The sequence below is a fragment of the Phyllostomus hastatus genome, unplaced genomic scaffold (assembly GCF_019186645.2).
Source record: "Phyllostomus hastatus isolate PE091 unplaced genomic scaffold, TTU_PhHast_1.1 phas_scaffold_55, whole genome shotgun sequence".
Taxonomy (NCBI): Eukaryota; Metazoa; Chordata; class Mammalia; order Chiroptera; family Phyllostomidae; genus Phyllostomus; species Phyllostomus hastatus.
The window spans coordinates 2,206,250-2,227,481 of NW_025334035.1; the positions used below are offsets into that span (position 1 = coordinate 2,206,250).

Below are 21,232 nucleotides of genomic sequence, written 5' to 3' on the forward strand. Positions count from 1 at the left end.
CCACAACCTCTCCAACACTTGTTGTTTGTTGCTTTGTTTATCATGGCCATTCTGACTGGTTTATTTTGTATCTTTACCCTCAAACTTCATCTCCCCTCAGGTAGCCTTTTTCTCAACATCACTAAACTCATGCTATAAACTCAAATCCACCCTGTCAGCTAGTAGACTCCCATCCTTCCACCTCATCTTGATGAACTCTTACCCACCTTTCAAGGCACCCTCATATGTCAGCTCCTCCTTCCCTGCCTGGTCAAAATTCACACTCCACACCTCTGCCTTCAGCTTCACCCATCATGCCCCTCTTTACTCTATTTCACTCATTCATTAAGCACATACTCATTAAGTTCCTATTATGTGTGAGACACAGCACTAGGTGCTGGGGTTAAATAGAAAATGTAAATTCCTTCCTCATGGAATATCCATTTGTGCAGAAAAATCAAACACCAAATAAATAAGTAAATATATTGTAGGTGATTTGGTCTACAGAGGAAAGTAAAGCAGAAAGGAATGGGGGCTGGAGTTGCAGCTGCAATTTTAAACTAGAAGGGTTAAGAGGCAAGATTTCCCCAGGGGAACTTTTGACCAAATTCCAGAACCAGGTGAGAGAACATGCCCTGAGGTATCAGGTGAGAGCATTGTCCCTGGCAGAAGAAACAACAGATGCAAAGGTCCTGAGATGGGACCTTGCCTGGACTGTTTAGGAAGTACACAAAGGCCAGTGAAAATGCAGATAAAGAAGGATACAAGATGAGAACAGAGATGACAAGAAGGCAGGTCTCAAGTGTCCCCTAGTCAAAAACAAGGAACTTGAATTTACCTCAAAAGATATGGAAACATGGAGGCTTTTGATGAAAACAGATCTGAAAACTGACCTGCTGTTCTTTGTTTCTATGTCAATGCCCCAGTATATATGAATTACTGTGTGTCTGTGGAGTCCCACTTACCTCTCCCTGACTCAGAGAGGTGCCAGTGGGTGCTAGTGGGTGTAATAGAATTGTCAGTTGTAGTAGAATTGTCGGGTAAACTCAAGGCTCTTGGTACATGTCTCCCACAGGCTGGCCTACTACAGCCTCACCGCAAAGAGCTGCCAGGACCTGGCCTGTGGGCTGAGCACCAACAGGAGTCTGACTGAGCTGGACCTGAGTTTCAACAAGCTCCTGGACATTGGAGCCCAGCACCTTTTCCAGAAACTGAAAGAGTCCACCTGCAAGCTGCAGCGCCTGCTGTAATTGCTCCTCACTGACACTATTTGGAAGGTTGGGGCTGCGAGAAAGTGAGAGCTAGGAAGGACGGGGTGATGGGGTGGGGAGCAGATAGATGCCCTCATGTTGAAAGGCACCAAATCATCCCATATAAGCTAAGTGGGCATTTGATTGGATGATGTAGTTAACAATTAGACCCAGTGTGTAACTGGAACATTGAGTAATGTTACCAAGTTGATATGGAGAGTGTCAAGGTTGGTGAGAGTAACACAAGAATGAGAAATGATGACGAGCTGCAACCTAGTGGCTCCTTAGCTGCAGGAGAAAGTTAAAATCTCCAAGGTTCCTTCAGCCACACATGTCTTTGTCTTCCTTTTTGTCACAAAGGACCCCCAAAGGGCCACAGTTACTAGAAAGGGAAAACAGACCAGTTACCCCAAGGAGGGGCCTTGGGAACAATGATGATGGGCCCATGCAAATCTCTCCTACAGGCTGATCACATGTGGCCTCACATCTGGCTGCTGCCGAGACCTGGCCTCTATGCTCAGTGACAGCCCCAGCCTGACAGAGCTGGACTTGAGGAAGAACAACCTGGGTGACTTTGGTGTGAAGCTGCTTTGTGAAGTGCTCAAGAAGCCCACCTGCCAACCCAGGCTGCTGCAGTAAGGACCTGTGGATCCCTGCAGGGCAGAAGGTGGGAAGGTGACCTAAGAGGAAAGGAATGTGGGTCCCTGAAATGGACAGAAGAAATAAAGGGGCAGAAAATGAATTGTCAGCCTGCCTTCCCTACTAGCCCAACCACTTACTCAGTTCACGAGATATGGGAAGGTCTTCAGGTGAAACTCAGTTTCCTCATCTGTATTTTGGAACTTCCATATCCACTCATAGACTGTGATGAAATAAAATTATGTAACACGGGACAGGTCTCAGAACAGAGTTGAAAGGATAAAATGATAACCACTAATGACATCACCTGTTCTAGGGGACTGCCAGGTTCACTTCTCCACCCCAGAGCAGTCCTCCCTTCCTTCCTTGCCTCATTCACTCATTTATTCACTTCATGACTGCCATATACCAAGCAACAGACACTCCAGTGCCCTCCTAAAGCTCACACTCCAGTGCCAACCTGAGATTTGATAACCACATACTAAAACACAGTGTGCATTTCTAAGCCCCATGAAGTTTGGGAAGGGAAAATGTACTGTGTTATAAGAGTGTAACATAGGGGGAGATGGAATTACACTGAGGGGTAGGGAGGGCTTCTCTGGGTAGTGACATCAGGCTGAGACCTGAAGCACAAACAACAGCTGACCAGGCTTAAGCAGGGGCCGCTGTCCAGGAGAAGAACAGAATGTGGGGGAGACCCCAGGTCAGACACAGGCTCAGAGCCCTGGAAACCCCTGTGGCTGCAGTATAGGGACCACCCCCACCCCTGACCCTTGCTCCCATGCTGCCTGTCAGCCTCTTCATCTTTCCTCCCCATCCTGAAAAGAAGCCCACAGGCAGATTCTGATAACATTTCCCTGCAGGTCTGACTGGGTCCCTGTCACACACTCTCAGAGCTGACAGGGCTCCAAATCTCATGTCCTGATCCCAAGGTCTTGCCTAAGGCTCCAGCCAACTCTCAGCAGAGGCACCAAAGCTCAAGTTCATAGCCTTTCCACCCCAGGCCCCCCTTTCTCAAACCTAGAGCAGCAGGAGGGACAGGATAGTAGGGTTAAACACTCTACATGTAGGTCCCCCAATGCCCCCTCTGACCCTTCACACACAAGGGAGCTCCAGTCCATGGGGTTGGCACCTTCACACCCCAGCCCCTCTCTACTGGGCACTTGTGGCTGCCCCCACCCCTTCATGTTGAAGGGCCTCTCCAGAGCTGGGCCTGACTGTACATCTGCATTATTGCCCTGCTCATCAGTTCCTGGTCACCTCTTAGTAGCCTCAGAGAACCTCTTTCTTGGATATCCTAGAAAGGTTTCTGTCTCCTTTTTTCATAGAGCCCCAGGACTTTGCTGAGGGGGAACCCCTCCTACATCATGGCCCCATACCCTCCCCAGGGGAGAGCTGCTCTGACAGCAGTAGTGAGTACAGTGTGCACCCTTTACAGGGAGCATGGTCTTCTCACCTCCATGTTCATGGCTCACAGTAGGCAAAGAAGAAGATGTGGAGGCCCAGAGAGGGCAGCAGCTCCCAAATCCAATGGACACCTCAGCACACAAGGCCTATGAGAATGGGAACAGGGATCCCTCTCTCTGGAAAATCTTCTAGCCTCTAGGAAGGAAATCCCAGGACCTATTCCTATGTGGTCATTTTGAGGCCATGGAGACAGGCTGTCCTCTGGTGGCTGCTGTGAAGTGCTGCCCACTTCCCTTCCAGGAATGAAGATGTAACCCAAGGTCCTAGGAGTGTTTCCAGCAGCTGGCTACAGGGATGGACCTCACAACTAGAGCCATCTCACACAAGGTCAATTCCACCTCCTGGGGTCCAATGACAGACCTGGGTAGTCATATAAAGACCCAGCCCATCCTCCCAGTATGGAGTGGCCTAGAGGGTCACCCCCACATTAGAAGTCACGCAGAGTCACTGTGTCTCTTGAGTCTGCATCACAGCCCAATGTGTCCCTCTGCCCAATCTTGCTTCTTTCTTTCCTTTGTCCTGGGGTTGACCCAGCAACACACCTTATAAACATCCTAATGCTATTTATCATCTCAGAACCTGGTTTCTAGAATCTAACCTGTGACAGGTTCCTGTGGGAGGTAGAAGATTCCATAATTCTGGACTCTGAGGACCATGAGGTCTTGTGGGGTTCCAGGATAACCAGGTTTCCTTTGTGCTTGCAGCGTGGATAAGACCCAGCTGAGTGACAAGGTGAAAAAGATACTGAGGGACCTGAAGCAGGAGAACCTTCACCTTGGATCTTATCCACAGACAGGGGCCAGAAGTGAAGTGAGTAGATGTTGGAGGCAGAGACAAACTGAAGCAGGAAGAAGCCAAAAACCCACAGGAGTACTGAGCCTGGATCAGCCCAAAAGTGTTCTGTGTTATTCCCAGTGCACTGAAGCAGCTTCCTCAGAGATCTCAAGGAATATGAGTGCCTCTCTGCCCAGGAAGAAAAGACTGAGTTTCCCTAAAGAGGACCCAGGTAAAAGACAGGTGGATGATGACACATTCCCACTCAAATGGCATAGATCAGATTCAGGTACTTCAAAGGGGACAAAGAGGGAGCATCATTAATTGGGACAGGGGTGTGGAGATATGGAAGGTCATTCCCTCCACCCTCCTTCCTCTGGTGTGGGACATGCCAAAATGCCCCCCAGGATAGCCCTGACCCACGCAAGAACAACCACATCTGGAACCTTGCAAGATCTCTGCTTCCCTCTCTCCCAGCCTCAGGGGCTGTGGCCCCTCCTCTCCAGAAAATCACTGGCTTGTCTCAGACTCTAACTAGGGCCCAGTCTCCCAAGGCCCACACTGGGCTTCTGACACATGGGGGTCCCCTCTCCATCTCTGCCCATCCATTTTTTGAGCCACATACCTCTCACAACCTACCTTCCTGGTGGAGGCTGGAATAGCAATATTTCTGGACCAGTGGGAAGGGGGAGGTGGCAGGGTGTGGTCAGGGGGCAGCAATGTTGGCCTCCTCATACAGCAGGCAGGCAGCCCCAGGAATAGGGACAGAAGACCCAAACGCACTGCCTGCCAAAGTCCAGGTAGACCCGTCATGGGAAGGGCCTTCCATGGGGGAGCTAAGGGGGAAGGGAGACCAGACAGGAGAACCTAAAGCTGACCACCACCCCGCTGTTCCAGAGGGGAGCTCACCTCATGTAGTACAGGTAGAATCCTTCTGTCTGTCTTCTCCCTCTAGTGACTGAAGATGACTTCTGGGGCCTCACAGGGCCTGTGGCTACAGAAGTGCTCAACAAAGACAAGAGTCTGTACCTGTGAGTGGGGGGACTTATTCTGCCAGGATAGTCTACCTCAACCCCCGCCTTCCCCATATGGATTCCCAACAGATACTCCTCACCCTACTCATGGCCACTGGTTCCCTTCCATTGCCAAGCCAACAGACAGACACAGGGCTGATATACTGGGTGGGTGAATTTATTAAGGAAAAAGTGGTTTATTGGGGGTTTTATTATGCATAGTTGCAAACAAACACACACAAAAAAAACAAAGCTAAAAAAGGTTCCACTTACCATTCAGAAATCGAAAGCATTTTTGTATACCAGCAATGAAATATCAGAAACAGAAATCAGGAAAAAAAATCCCATTCGATATAGCAACAAGAAAATTAAGTTCCTAGGAATAAACCTAACCAAGGAGGAAAAAAGACCTGTCCTCAGAAAACTACACAATCCTAAAGAAATAAATTAAGGAAGACACAAGCAAACAGAAGCATGTATTGTGTTCACGGACTGGAAGAATTAACATCATCACAATGTCCATACTACCCAAAGCAATTTATAGATTCAACTCAATCCCTATTAAAATACCAATGACATATTTCACAGATATAGAACAAACATTTCAAAAATTTATATGAAACCATAAATGACCCTGAATAGCCTCAGCAATTTTGAGGAAGAAGAACAAAGTAAGAGGGATTGCAATACCTGATATCAAACTGAACTACAAGGCCACTGTAATCAAAACAGCCTGGTACTGGCATAAGAACAGACACATAGATCCGTGGAACAGAACAGAGAGCCCAGAAATAAACCCTTGTCTCTATGGTCAATTAATATTCAACAAATGGGGAAGAAGCATAAAATGGAGTAAAAATAGCTTCTTCAACAAATGATATGGGGAGATCTGGACAGCTACATGCAAAAAAGTGAAACTTGACCACCAGCTTATGCCATATAACAAATAAACTCAGGGTGGATAAAAAACTTAACTATAAGTCACAACATCATAAAAGTTCTAGAGGAGAACATAGGGAGAAAAATCTCAGATATTTCTCCATGCAGCAATATTTTCACTGATATGTCCCCTAAAGCAAGGGACATAAAGGAAAGAATAAGCAAATGGGAATTCATCAAAATAAAAAGCTTCTGCACAGCTAGAGAACACATCAGCAAAATGAAAAGAGAACAAAACATATGAGAAAATATATTTGCAAATGATACCTCGGACAAAGGTTTGATCTGCTAAGTATATAAAGAACTCATATGACTCCACTGCAGGAAGACAAAAAAAAAAAAATTTAAAAATGGGCAAAGGACCTGAGCAGACACTTCTTCAAGGAGGACATACAGAGGGCCCAGAGACTTATGAAAGGATGCTCAGCATCACTAGCCATCATCAGAAAGATGCAAATTAAAACCATACTGAGATACCACTTCACACCGGTCAGAATGGCCATCATAGCCAAGTCAACAAACAACAAGTGTTGGAGACGTTGTGGAGAAAAGAGAACCCTGTTGCACGTGGGTCACCGGCCAGCAGTGACCACGGAACACTGTGGATGGCTCGACAATAAACACGCGAGAAATAACAACATGCACAGAGACAAACTAGTTTCTGTGGGGAAGTAGGGACGAAATGGCCACCCCCCTAGTGGGGAGCGCGCTGATTTACAGTCCATACCTGCTTTTATTGGGCTCATTCTGCATAATAATTCAGGTAAAGTACAGTACTCATTCGGGGAAGTAAGGAACCATAGAAAACAAAGAACTCTGCCGGTCTATTGAGTCGGGGGTCAAAGAGCTGTAAGACTGAGGAACAAACTAACTTCCTCCTAAGACCCTTCTCATTCAACTGAGAGCATTCTAAACAAAGAAGGTTTCACAGTAATTTACATGTTCTTTCTTAGGCCTGATCACCCCGGGGAATCTGCACTTCTCAGTACTGAGCTGCACCACCCTGTCATTGTTTCAGGCTTAGGTGGAGCAAGGGAACTAAGGCAACCCAGAGACAAGGAGGTTTTTTCCCAGACGCTGAGAGCTCAGGCTATGTCAAAGCCGAGGAGCGAGGGTCCATCACCCCCTTTTGCTGCAGCCCCCCAAGTCCTTCTTTTGGGGGGGGCCTCCCAAAGTGATCGTGCCTGTCTTAGGTCGTCCCCCCTGTGGGGAATCTTACCCGTCTTTGGCTAACCGACCAAGCTTTTTGGGGTTCAGTCATGAATAAAGCAGCAGAAGCAACATTCCTGCCAGGGAGATAAGCTTTTGTCTCCTTGCTGGCTTACGGTTCCAAGGGCATTCCCTTAGCCTTAGCCTAAGTGGGGGTTTCAGCTTCTGATACCAGTCAGGGCGGTTCCCAACAGAACCCTAGTGCACTGTTGGTAGGAATGCAGATTGGGGCAGCCACTGTGGAAAACAGTATGGAATTTCCTCAAAAAACTAAAAATGGAATTGCCTTTTGACCTGGCAATTCCACTGCTGCGACTATACCCTAAGAACCCTGAAACACCAATCCTAAAGAACTATGCACCCCAGTGTTCATAGCACCACAACTTACAATAGCCAAGTGCAGGAAACAGCCTAGGTGCAGACCCATCAGTAAATGAGTGGGTCAAAAAACTATGGTACATTTACACAATGGAATTCTATGCAGCAGAAAGAAAGAAGGAGCTCCTACCCTTCAAGGTAGCTTGGATGGAACTAGAGAGCATTATGTGAAGTGAAATAAACCAGAGGGTGAAAGAAAAATACCATATGATCTCACCTATAAGTGGAACCTAATCAACAAAACCAACAAACAAGCAAAGTATAACCTGAGACAGTGAAATTAAGAACAAACTGACAGTAACCAGAGGGAAGGTGGGAAGGGATGACAGAGGCAGAAAGGGGAAGAGTCATCAAGAACATGTATAAAGGACACATGGACAAAGCCAAAAGGGTGAAGGATGGAGGGTGGGAGGTGGGGACAGTGGTGGGGGGGAAATGAAGACAACTATACTTGAACAATCATAAAAAATGAACTAAGAAAAATAATAATTTTTTTTAAAAAAGGAAGTTCCACTTACCAATTACTCATCTCCAACAACCCTTTTACCAACCCTTTTACCAAATTTCTTTCAACTATCCACTTCCCCCCATTTTGTTTTTACAGTGTTTTAAATCCAAGTGATCAGATGATTCATCCTTACATATTTTGTGATGCACTTTGAAAAAGACACATACACATAAAGTCCTTTTCTTCAATAACCACAACACCATTATCATATCTAACAGTGTTTACAAGTTATTTCCCTGTCATCTAACACCAAGTCTGTATTCAGATCCACTCAGTTGTCCAACATGTGTCCTTGGAGGTGGGCTGTTCTAATCAGGATTCAGACAAAGTCCACTCCTTGTATTTGGTTTATTATGTCCAATAAATCTCATTTAAATCTCATTCCATCTATATGTTCTTTTTATATAAATATCCATAATGTGCAAAGTATGCAAATAACAAGGAGCCCTGGCCTGCTTCCCAAGGGTTCCCAGTCAAAAGTAATAAACACCTATAATCTTAGTCCCCATCTCTCAGATAATACAGTGGCATTTGCTGTCACAGACATGATCTGCGTTGGGAGACAATATTACCCCCAACTTGCACACACAGAAGCTGACATCCCAGGGACCCATTCTTTACCCACAGGAAACCCAGGTAAAGTGTACGATCTCTATATGGTGTTTCTTTATGCTCCAAGAGGTTAGCATTAATAGCACCATATAAATTGCTTTAATTATAGAAAAATTGGCCCTATAAATACAATAACCCTTTCCTATTTTATTATATATTATTATCACTCCCATCATCATTACAGAAACAGCTAACCACACCCAGACCTATATGAGCTCTCAGCACCCATTAGGTCACTTATCACTCACAACTCCAGGAGATGGCGCTATTCTTACTTTACTTACACAAAACTGGGATGAGGGACATCAATGACTTGCTCAGGGATCCACAGTAGAGAGCAGAGGGGCCAGGACTCAAACCCACATCCCTCTGACAATGGTATCTGAGCTTGCAGCCACTCTGCTAGATACACAGGGCCATGCACAGGGTCAGACATTCAGTAGGTACTCAGTGAGGTTGTGTAGAGTGAGTAATTCACTGCCTACCTCTCCCTGTTCTCCCAGAGTTCACTTCCCCATGGCTGGCTCCTACCATTGTCCCAACACGGGTCTCCACTTTATAGTGAGAAGGCCAGTGACCATTGAGAATGAATTCCATGCCTGGAGACAGTTCCTGGACCAGATTGTCCCACAGCACAGCTGGATGGTGGCAGGGCTTCTCCTTGACATCAAGGCGCAACCAGGAGCTGTGGCAGCTGTGTACCTCCCTCACTTTAAAGATCTCCAAGGTAAGCAGTGGGGGATGTGAAGGGCAGGTGACAGTGGTAAGAATGGGCTTGAAGTGACCTCAGTTGGCAATGTCCTGAGGAGGGAGCTTGTGGCTTCCTCAGACAGACTGAGGAAGAGTTATACAAGTGCAGACAACTTTCTCTCTTATTCCACAGTGCTCTGGGCATATCCTTTTTCAAACATTTCTGTTCACAAGCATCATAATTATTTTTGCCTGAATTACTTGAAATTTTCCCTCAATCAAAAGTAGTCTCCTCTATAACAATAATAACTAGCATTTTACAAAGTTTTCTTCATGTGGATTGTATCACTAGAGTCCCATCAGGAAACATGACACACTCAGTTGAGATTTTCAAAGAGACTTTATAAAAACTAGACTGTTTACAAAGTAACGCTAAGTTAACAAACAAGAAAGGTTGGGGTCCCTGGAGGCTAACAACAAATAAAAAGCCATTGATACTATCACTGTGAGAGAAGAAACAATGTCACCAGACTCCAAGGGAGAGCTCAAGCCAGTAAAGAGGGGCACCCAGTAAGAAACAGAGTCAAAAATGGTTACATGGTTGTCCCAAACTCTCCCACCTCCAAAGACTTCCCACAGATTAAGTTACAAAAGATGTAGGTTCTCAGTCAAAAACCTCATAAACCAACCCAAGGCATCATATGTGAGAATCAGCAGAAATCTCAGACACCAGATATCAGTCCTAAAAATAGTCATTAAAGTATGCACAAGAAGCAATAAACCAAGTTTGTGAAAACAAGCTAAAATGACAGAAAATATAATAAAGCATAAATAAGAAAAGATAAACTGACATGGAAGAAACTATGAGAAGGCCTAACATACTTTTAATCAGAATTCCAAAAGGATATTATAGAGAAAATGGAGAAGGTATAATATTCAAAGAGAGAATTTCCAATAAATTACTAGGATTGCTGAAATATATGATCTCTTTTTTTTATTCATTTTTATTGATTATGCTATTTCAATTCTCCCAATTTTACCCATTTGCTCTTCTTCCACCCTGCACCCCCCACTCCCTCAGGCAATACCCACAACATTATTCATGGCCATGGGTCAGGAGTATAAGTACTTTGGCTAGTCCATTTCCTATACTGTATTTCACATCCCCATGACTATTCTGTAGCAACCAATTTGTACTTCTTTTTTAAAAAAGATTTCATTTATTTATTTAGAGAGAGGGGAAGGGAAGGAGAAAGAGAGGGAGAGAAACATCCACCTGAGAGAGAAACATCAATCAGTTTCCTCCCACACACCCCCAACTAGGGACCTGGCCTGCAACCCAGGCATGTGCCCTGACTGGGAATTGTACCTGTGAGTTTTTTATTCACAGGCTGGCACTCAGTCCACTGAGCCACACTAGCCAGGGCCTATTTGTACTTCTTTATCCCTCACCTCTACACACATTCCCTCACACCTCCTCCCATCTAGCAACCATCAAAACCATCTCCCTGTCCATAATTCTGTCTCTGTTCTTCTTGTGTGCTTAGTTTGATTTTTAGATTCAGTTGTTGATAGATCTGTATTTATTGCCATTTTATTGTTTATAGTTTTGATCTTCTTTTTCTAAAATAAGTCCCTTAATGTAACATTTCCTATAATGTAAAATATTATATTCCATATAATACTGTTTGGTGACGATGAACTCCTTTCATTTTTCTTGCCTGGGAAGCTCCTTGTCTGCCCTCAATTCTAACAAGGAGGAAACTTAAAAATCCAAAGCAGGAGAGAGGAAAGAGATAAATTAGCACTGAATCAATTATAGTGAATCTACAAAATGCAAAAGTCTCAGGGCAGGTTTTAACGGCAGCCAGAAAGATTATTGAGCAAGGTGCTGAAATTAGGATATCACCTGATTTTTCAGCAGAAGCAATTAGAAGCAGAAGACATGAATGATATTCTCAAAGTTTGGAGAAAATAATTGTCAATCGCAAATTGAAACCACAGAAATATTATTTTTAAGAACAGGGGGTTGGTGTCAGAGGAATGGTGGCACATGAGATCCCCTTGGTGTCTGCGCCTGAAATTTCAACAATTTGATCAGCTATAACTTAACAAAAGATTCCCTGCTCAACATACAAGCAGACCTGTGAGATCCACACATGGAAGTATCTAAAGGTGAGCAAACAGGCAAGGTGAGAAGGGAGGAGAGCTCAGGCATTCTCAGACACAGCCTTGCAGCCCCAAGTTGTCAGAGGGCTTGGCTCAGAGACTGGACGAAGTTGACTGTAGCCGGTGGCTACATCTGGGAGGAGCAGAGTCTCAGTGGGCACTTCTGCAGGAGTGAGTGGTGCAAACTGCGCCTGCGCCTGCTGACGCAGTCGGGAATCCTGGACTAGGATAAGGCACAGGGGTTCTGCCAGTTTTGAGCCGTCCTGTGTTCAGTGTTTCCAACAAACAAAAGGAGCCTCAGAGCCCTGACACCTCTTAAACTCCCAGATTTTGCCTCCCCGGCACCCTTGCTGTCAGGTGTTAGAGCACGTCATCTGCAAACCCAAGGACTATTACGTCAAAATCCTTACTTCCCTGGGTGACTGATCCCCAGTTGGGGCAGGAGGTTACCCATTGGAACTCGCAGGTCACATTACCGAGTGGGCAAAACAAACCCTACCCCCAAATATCACAGCTGTATGTGGCATGCTAACTGCAGCCACAGACGTCAGCTTTAGGATTTCACAGGGCTAAAAAACTTGTGATTTCCTGCCACCTGCTGGAAAATAGTAGAAAGACCTCTTCACACAAATCGGCTAGTGAATTACCAATACATGGATCCCTAGACATAGAAGGAGCCCAACAAATACCATGAATAACCAAGGGAGTAAGGCATCTCAGAAAAAAAAAAATGGAAAATCTCCAGAAAGCAAACTGGAACACAGTGAAATATGTGATATACCTAACAGAGAATTCACGATTGCAGTTCAACGAACAAAATAAGTATTTTACCAAAGATCGAAAATTTTAAAAAGAACCAAACAGAACCCCTAGACATGAATCATTCAATAAAGGAGAACAGGAATAAATTACTGAGCATAGGAAACAGAGCCAATCAGATCTGTGAGAGAACTCCATCCCATGGAGCTCTTCCCCAAAGTGGATGAGAATAAGTCGTCCGAGACACAATCTTGTTCTGGGGAGAAAGGGGCTGGTGATTCCCTCTAGTGGAGAATGCCCCCAGCCTTTCCCCAAAATGGCTTTCTTTAGGATCAGAATGTGCAGGGGTATACAGTAGGCATGCATAGCTCATCAGTCAATGTCAACAGGTATTATCTATAGATAACAAATGAAGGAACACAGAGATGTGCCTCAGGGTCTGTGAGACATGCTGACACCAGATGGTTGTAAAGGCATATTTCCTGACCCAAGGAGTTTCACTCCTGATGCTTTAAACTTAATTGTCTGGTTTATGCCAACAAGGCTGTACAGAGCAAAGCAAGCTTCAAAGGATACAATGTATTTATCAGGCCTGATTTCCCACAGGAACCCTTAGTGTTAGTGTGGAGTCCAGCATGTCACCTGTATTCCTGGTTTTCCAGTGAGACTCACTGGCCTCTTTCAAGGCCTGCTCTCATGGGACTACAGTCTCCAAAACCACACAGAGTGATCCCCACACAAATGGGAGAAAGAATTAGTGATACTGAAGATAAGAATCTAGAAATGATGCAGAGCAAACAAGTAAGAACTGAACATAGAAAAATGAAAGACCTCTATGAGAACTGTCTGGCTCAATCAGAAAAAGCAATATGAGAATTATAGGTGCACCAGAAGAAGCAGGGAGAAGGGAACAGAGAGCCTATTCAAACAAATAGTGGATGAGAGCTTCCCAAACCTATCAAAAGAACTAGATCATCAAATCCAAAAGGAAACAGAACACCTCATAAATTTTATCCAAAAAGGCCCATGTTATTAATACTGTCAAAAATTAATGGAAAAAAATTCTCAAAGCAGCCAAGGAAAAATGAAAGTAACCTACAAAAGAAAGTCTATCAGGTCATCATCAAACTTCTCCCAGAAAATATAAGCCAGAAAAGAGTAGAACCAAATACTCAAATACTAAATGCCAGACATTACCACTCAAGAAAAATATATCTGACAAAGTTATTCTTTAAATAGAAGGAAAAATAAAGAACTTTCCAGTCATACATAGCTCGGGAATTTTATCACCAGAAAACCTCCACTGCAGGAAATATTCAAGGGAGTTATTCTACCTGAAACAAAGAGTAAAATCTCACAACACCGTGAGTAAGATCACAGAAAAAAAAAAAACCCTTACAGCATAAACAGGGATACTTTGTGACAACAGAAACATAAAAGGGGAGGGTGCAAAGGTTTGAACTGGCAAAGGAGGATGGAGATCAGATATATTCAAAAGAAAAGAAAATCAACTGTAAATATGCAACTTTTAAAATCAACTTAATGGTAACACACCCACAAAAAAATCTAAAACTGAGAAACATAGCTTTAGAACAGAGAAAACAGTAAAGATGTATGGAATACCCCCAAACAAAATCGATCAGCAGAAACACAAAGGGAAAGAAACTATGGAGGCACAGAGCTACCAGAAAACAAAGGATCAAATGGCTGCAGGAAATTCTCATACATCAACAATTACCATCAATGTAAATGAACTGAATTCACCAGTGAAGAGGCACAGACTAGCAAACTGGATCAAAAACAAAGCCCAACCATGAGCTGCCTTCGAAGACACATCTAAGGGGCAAAGGCAAAGGTAGATTGCAAGTGAAACGGTGCAAAATAATTCTCCAAGCAAATAACCTTCACAGAAAGGCATCTGTAGCCATACTGATATCTGACAAAATAGATTTCAAGATAACAAAGGTAAAAAGAGACAAAGATGGACATTCTGCAATGGTAAAGGGACACTACATCAAGAAGAAAACACTTCTTAATATGTAGACACCCAATCAGGGAGCACCAAAATTTATAAAGCAATTACTCACAGAGCTAAAGGGAGAAACAGTCCAAAACACAATCATGGTTGTGGACCTTAATCTTCCACTGACAGCTCCAGATAGATCATCCAAACAGAGAGTCAATCAAGAATTATCAGCCTTAAATCACACCTTAGATCAAATGGACATAATTGACATACAGAGTCTTTCATCCCAGATCATCAGATTACACATTCTTCTCCAGTGCACACGGGACATTCTCAAGGCTAGATCGTATGCTGGGTCACAAAACTAGCCTCAACAAATGCAAGAAGAATGAACTGATACCAACCATATTCTCTGACCACAATGTCTTGAAATTAGAAATAAATTGCACAAAGGAAGTAAAGAAACCCACAAATATTTGGAAGTTAGACAACACACTACTAAAACATGACTGGGTCAAAGAGGAAATAAAAGGTGAGATAAAAAGACATACACACAAATGAGAATGACAATACAACATATAAAAACTTCTGTGATGCAGTGAAAACAGTAACAAGGGGGAAGTTTATATTATTACAGGCCTGTCTCAAGAAACAACAGAAGTTCCAAATAAACTATTTAACATTACACCTCAAAGATCGAGAAAGAGAAGAGCAAAGGCAATTCAAAGTCAGCAGAAAAAATGGAAATGATAAAGATTAGAGCAGAATTGAGTGAAATAGAAAACAAAAAGCCTACATAACAATTAATAAAATGAAGATCTGATTCTTTGAAAAGATTAATAAAATTAATAACCCCCTGGCTAGACTCACTTAGGAATAAAGGGAAAAGACTTCTGCAGACAAAATCAGAAATAAAAGAGGAGAAATTTCTACAGACACCGCTGAGATACAAAGGATCATTCTGGAATGGTACAAAAGGCTATGAGCCACCAAATTCAATAACCTAGAACCTGGATAAGTTCCATGGAAATATATAACCTTCCTAGACTAAATCATGGAAAACTGAAAAATCTAAATAGACTGATCAGCACAAGGAATTTAAAACAATCATTAAAAACCTCCCAAAAAATAAAAGTCCAGGACCAGACTGATTCACTAGTGAATTCTACCAAATATTCACAGAAGATTTAAAACCTATCCTCTCAAATGCTTCCAAAAAGTTGAAAAGGCAATACATCCTGACATATTTGATGAGGCCAGCAGAACCCTCATACCAAAACCTGGCAAAGATAACACAAAGAAAGAAAATTACAGACCAATACCTCTGATGAGTACAGATGAAAAATTCTAAACCAAATACCAGCATCAAATATGCTGGTACATATAATATAACATCAAATACAATAATGAATTTAAAAATAAAACATCACAATCAACTGGGGTTTGTCCCGGGGTAAAAGGATGGATCAACACATGCAAATCAATCAGTATAATACACACATTAACAAGAAGAAGGACAAAATCATACAATTGTATCAATAGATGCAGAAATAGCATTTGATAAGGCACAATATCCACTTATCATTAAAACACTCAACAAAATAGGAATAGAAGGAAATTATCTCAACATAATGAAGAGCATATGTGACAAACACTCAGCCAATATCACACTCAATGGTGAAAAACTGAAAGCTTTCCCTCCAGAATCAGGAACAAGGCCAGGATGCCACTCTCACCACTCTTATTCAACATAGTTCTGGAAGTCTTAGCCAGAACAATAAGGCAAGAGGAAAAACAAAAGGCATCCAAATTGGGAAGAAAGAACAAAAAGTGTCGCTTTTTGCAGATGACGTAATTCTGTACATAGAAAATCCGAAAGACTCCATCAAGAACTATTGAAAGCGACAAACAAATACAGTGAAGTGGCAGAATACAGAATCAATGGACAAAAACCCACTGCTTTCCTGTTCACCAACAAGGAAGCCTCAGAAAAAGGAAAGAATAAAACAATTCCTTTTGCAATCGCAACCAAAGGAATAAAATACCTGGGGATAAACTTAACAAAGGATGTAAAAGTCCTAGATACTGAAAAGTACACATATTATTAAAAGAAATTGAAAAAGATACAATAAAATGGAAAGATATTCCATGTTCATGGGTTGGTAGCATCAACATAGTTAAAATGGACATATTGTCCAAAGCAATATACATATTTAATGCAGCCCCCATCAACATCCCAATATCATCTTTTAAAGAAATAAAACAAAAAATCTTCAGATTTATATGGAACCAAAAAGATCCCAAATAGCCAAAACAACTTTGAGAAAAAAAGAACAAAGCCAGAGGTATCACACTACCTGACTTCAAATTGTACTATGGAGCTACAATATTCAGAACAGCATGGTATTGAAGAAAAGCACACAGAGACATCAATAGAACAGATGGAGTAACCAGATATAAAACCACAGGTGTATGGGCAGGTAGTTTTCAACAAAGGAGCCAGAAACCTACAATGGGGAAAAGAAAGCCTCTTCAATGAATGTTGCCAGGGGAATTGGAAAGCCACATGCAAAAGAATGAAAACAGATTAAAGTGTGTCCCCAAGAACAAAAATTAATTCAACATAGTTCCAAGAGTAAATATAAGATCTGAAACAATAAATTACATAGGAGAAAACATAGCAACTAAACTCAATTTTGATCACTGAGAACATTTTATGAATTTGATGACAAAGCAAAGGAATAAATGCAAAAATTAATTAATGGGACTGTATGAAACTAAAATCTTCTGCACAGCAAAAGAAACTGACAACAAAACAAAGAGGCAATCAACCGAATGAGATACGATATTTGTGAACAACAGCTCCGACAAAGGTTTACTGTCCAATATATATAAAGAACTCATGGCCCTGGCTGGTGTAACTAAGTGGATTGAGTGTTGGCCTGCAAACCAAAGGATTGTGGTTCGACTTCCAGTCAGGGCACATGCATGGGTTGCAGGCCAGGTCCCCAGCAAGGGACGTGTCAGAGGCAACCACACATTGATGTTTCTCTCCCTCTTTTTTTTTTTAAAGATTTTATTTTTTTTTTTATTTTTAGAGAGGGAAGGGATGGAGAAAGAGCGAGAGAGAGAAACATCAATGTGTGGTTGCTGGGGGCCATGGCCTGCAACCCAGGCATGTGCCCTGACTGGGAATCGAACCTGGGATGCCTTGGTTTGCAGCCCACACTTAATCCACTGAGCTATACCAGCCAGGGCTCTCTCCCTCTATTTCTCCCTCACCACTCTCTTTAAAATAAATACATGCATACATACATACATAAAATCTTTTTAAAAAATAGAGAAAGAATTCATAAAACTCAACACCAAACAAACAATCCAAATGAAAAATGGGTGCAGGACCTGAACAGACATCTCTTCCAAGAAGACATAAAAATGACCAATAGATATATGAAAATATGTGCACCTCACTAACTATTAGGGAAATGCAAGTCAAGGCTACAATGAGATATCACCTCACACCTGTTGGGATGGCTGTTATCAACAAGACAAGAGATACCAAGTGTTAGAGAGGTGGTGGAGAAAGGGGAACCTTCATTCACTGCTGGTTGGAATGTAGACTGGTACAGCCACTGTGGAAAACAGTCTGGAAGTTCCTCAAAAATTAAAGAATAAAGTTACCACATAACTCAGCAACCCCTCTCCTGTCTATCTACCCGAAAATTTAAAGCACATGTATTCACAAAGGCATACATGTTAATTGCATGTTAATTGCATGTTAAAGGCTCCATTAATTGCAGCATTATTCACAGGGGCCAAGACACGGAGACAACCAAGGTGTCCTTTGATAAAGAATTAAATAAAAAGGATGTGGCTCATATTCACAATAGAATACTACTCAGCCACAAGAAAATATAACATACAGCCACTTGCAACAACGTGGATGAACCTTCAGAATACTATGCTAAGTGAAGCTCAGGCACTGTAGAGTCCCATTCACATGGGAAAGTTGAGGAGCAGGTGCAGAGGGCTCTGACAACAAGCTGAGACAAGTAACTTTTTCCCACCTGACCATCTATAGACTGATGAATAAGCCATCACAACAAACATCCTGCCCTTTCTGCAGAGTGAGATCTTGGCCCAGGGCATCTCCAAGGGCTCTGTCAGGGAGACAGGGGCTTGGCCAATGGAGTCATTATGCTCAGCTCTGACCATCAAGGAGAGAACCTGGTCTACTCTTGACCTGGAATGCTCGAGGCTACACTGCCACTCCCTGCTCACACCAGGGTATTTCAGGAGGACAGATGTCCTGTGTGTAAAGCCTAGAACCAGAATATAACAACAGAGCCTGAGAGGACAAGATGTGCCTCAGCTCCTGCTCCCAGCCTCCCAGTCACACCACTGTCTCAAGGGTGGGTGAGCTGGCCTCAGCCGATGATGAGGACCCTTGCCCTCATCTGGCCCATGCTTTCCTGTGGTTGGCCTGAGAAATGGAATTTTCCCAAGGAAGAGGAAACTATCCAACACAAGGAATTTGAGTTTTGAGACTGAAGGCCACATCAGGAAAGGCATGCATTCACCAAATGGTGGCACTTTCCTTTGAGGGCCCCTGAGACATGGTTCGTGATTACAACTGTGGACAATTACTGAGCACTCTTTGTCTGATACCATGCAAGGCAGCTCCATGTATATTCATATCATCTTCATTTCCTAATGACATAGTGAGTTAGGTGCTATTACCCATATGAAGAATTGAAGCACAGAGAGGTGAAGATGCTGGACCAGAGGTGGGATTCTAACCCAGGTATATGACCACCAGGAATAACAGATCCATGCACACTCACTCAGGTCTGCCCAAAACCCATGTCCACCAGCTTTGTTTAGGCCACATTCTGGACCTCACCCTGTAACCAGACAGGACCTATTTTCTTGGGATACTGCACAAAAATGCACAGAGTCTCACTGCAGCTCACTGAGCCAGGCCCAGCCAGGAAACAAAACCCTTTCTAGGTTTCCCTGTTGCCTCTGTCTGGGCCAAAGCTGCTGCTTTCCTGGAAACAATGACCCCAGGGCATAACAGTGTCCTCATTTAGGAATTGGGCACTGGCTGACTTTTTTAACTTTTTTGGTGAGCTCCTACATAAAGTTCTTAACCCTCTCAGTCCCAGACAAGCCGGACAGTTGGTCATCACAGCAAGAGAGCCAGGTGGATGCACACACACCACCTTCCAGAATTCAGCCAACATTAGCGAGGCACAGAGTATCTGCAGGGGCCGAGGGGACTGTGGTCAGAGTACAGGGCTCCCACCCTAGGGCTCTGGCTGGCTCATGACCTTGGGAAAAGCACACAGCTCCATAGGTTTCAGTCTTCCTAACCGACACCTAAGGACATTCTCATTCGGTGGAGATCTGGTGACCTCATCCACTGTGTGTCACCATGGCAGTGCCAAGTGCACTACCTCTTAGAGAAGCAACTGTGCAAAATACGGCAACTCACAGAAATGTTCACATCCTTTCACACACTTTTCACCTCTCTTGGGATTTATCAGTTCCAAGGTGCTACCCCAAGGGAAATAGAAAAGTTCTCTGCAGAAACATGTGCACTGCAGGACTGTTTATCATGGAAGAAACCTCAGTGCTGAAACAAGGAGGGAGCGGTGAACCAGGGATGCTGCATCACTAGCAGGGATCATGTGCTGCAGTCCTTGGAAAGGTCTGCAGGGGCTTGTGTCCATTCAAACCAGCATGGGGAAGACAGGAGACAAAGCTCCTTGCTGTGATGGGAACATGAAGAGGTGCTGCTACAGAGAAAGACTCATGAGACAGGGAAAGATGGTAATGATAGTTGCACTGCTTGGAGAGATGAGAGGTAAATTCTTCTGCATTTCATCAGGTGGTGTACACCACTGTGGTATTATTTTTCTTGAAAAATAGAAACAATTTTTACAATGGAACCTCATTTCTGGAACTTTATTTGTTTTGGAAGGCTGTTTGAGAAGCAATTTCTTGGAAAACTAAATACACCTAAGAGATGTGTAAGCGATTATACAGGTATCAACAGGAAAGGGCTATTGCATTGAGAACCAAAGTTTCCTTTGACATCCGAGACATTTTTACTCTGAAGTATTTGTTTAAAAACCTAATTGCTCTATATGGAAATGTTTGAGAAGTGAGGTTTGAGAAAACTTAAGTAGCAATCTCCACAGCCCCTCCTGTGATCGACATCAATCAGCAATATTCCCATTGGTGCTCACTCACACTGAGGGCCTGTGAGCCTTCCTGGATGTCCTACAGTTGCTCAAAAACTTCCTGCATTACAGCAGTTGCCATACAATGCAGTGATGGAGCCAGGACCTCTGACATGTGGGCCAGTGACTCTCCTATTACTAGTCTTCATCCCTCAAGCTCTCTCTCATTGTGTCAATGTTTGCATGTGGTGCATTGGTCATAGACCTTGGCTGCAATCAAAGAAAACAACACTGGCTGACTTAGGCAGATAGGGAGTACATTGAATAGCTCACAGGCATAGCAAATGATAAGGCAACCAGTCCTAAAGAAAAAAGGTGGAGGGGGGGGGTCCCACCAAGATGGAGGCATAGGTAGAAAACCTTCACTTCCTTGCACAACCAAAAGGAGGATAACAGCCAATCTAAAATCAATAAACAAACAGAAGTGCCACAAAATCAAACTGCATGGACCTTTGACAACAAAGGAATTAAAGAAACAGTCTACCAGACTGGTAGGAGAGAGACAGAGAGACAGTCAGATGGGTGGATGGAGAGAACCTGGGGCAAGGCAGCAGACCTGTGGGTGGGGCTGGCTGAACAGGAAACTGAGACTCAAAGCTGACTGTGGACTATGGCAGGGGTTGCCACATTGG

General features: G+C 43.4%; 1 protein-coding gene across 1 annotated transcript in view; it reads left to right on the forward strand.

The window, feature by feature from the left end:
• LOC123809492 (NACHT, LRR and PYD domains-containing protein 1-like) overlaps positions 1-21,232 on the forward strand; it is a gene marked incomplete at its 5' end in the record, with an annotated part of 45,237 nt that overhangs the window by 15,485 nt on the left and 8,520 nt on the right. The window contains 4 exons of the mRNA XM_045824692.1: positions 4,040-4,145; positions 4,251-4,341; positions 5,065-5,140; positions 9,272-9,495. Of these exons, the coding sequence (XP_045680648.1) occupies positions 4,040-4,145; positions 4,251-4,341; positions 5,065-5,140; positions 9,272-9,495 (497 nt within the window). The remainder of the gene's footprint in view (positions 1-4,039; positions 4,146-4,250; positions 4,342-5,064; positions 5,141-9,271; positions 9,496-21,232) is intronic.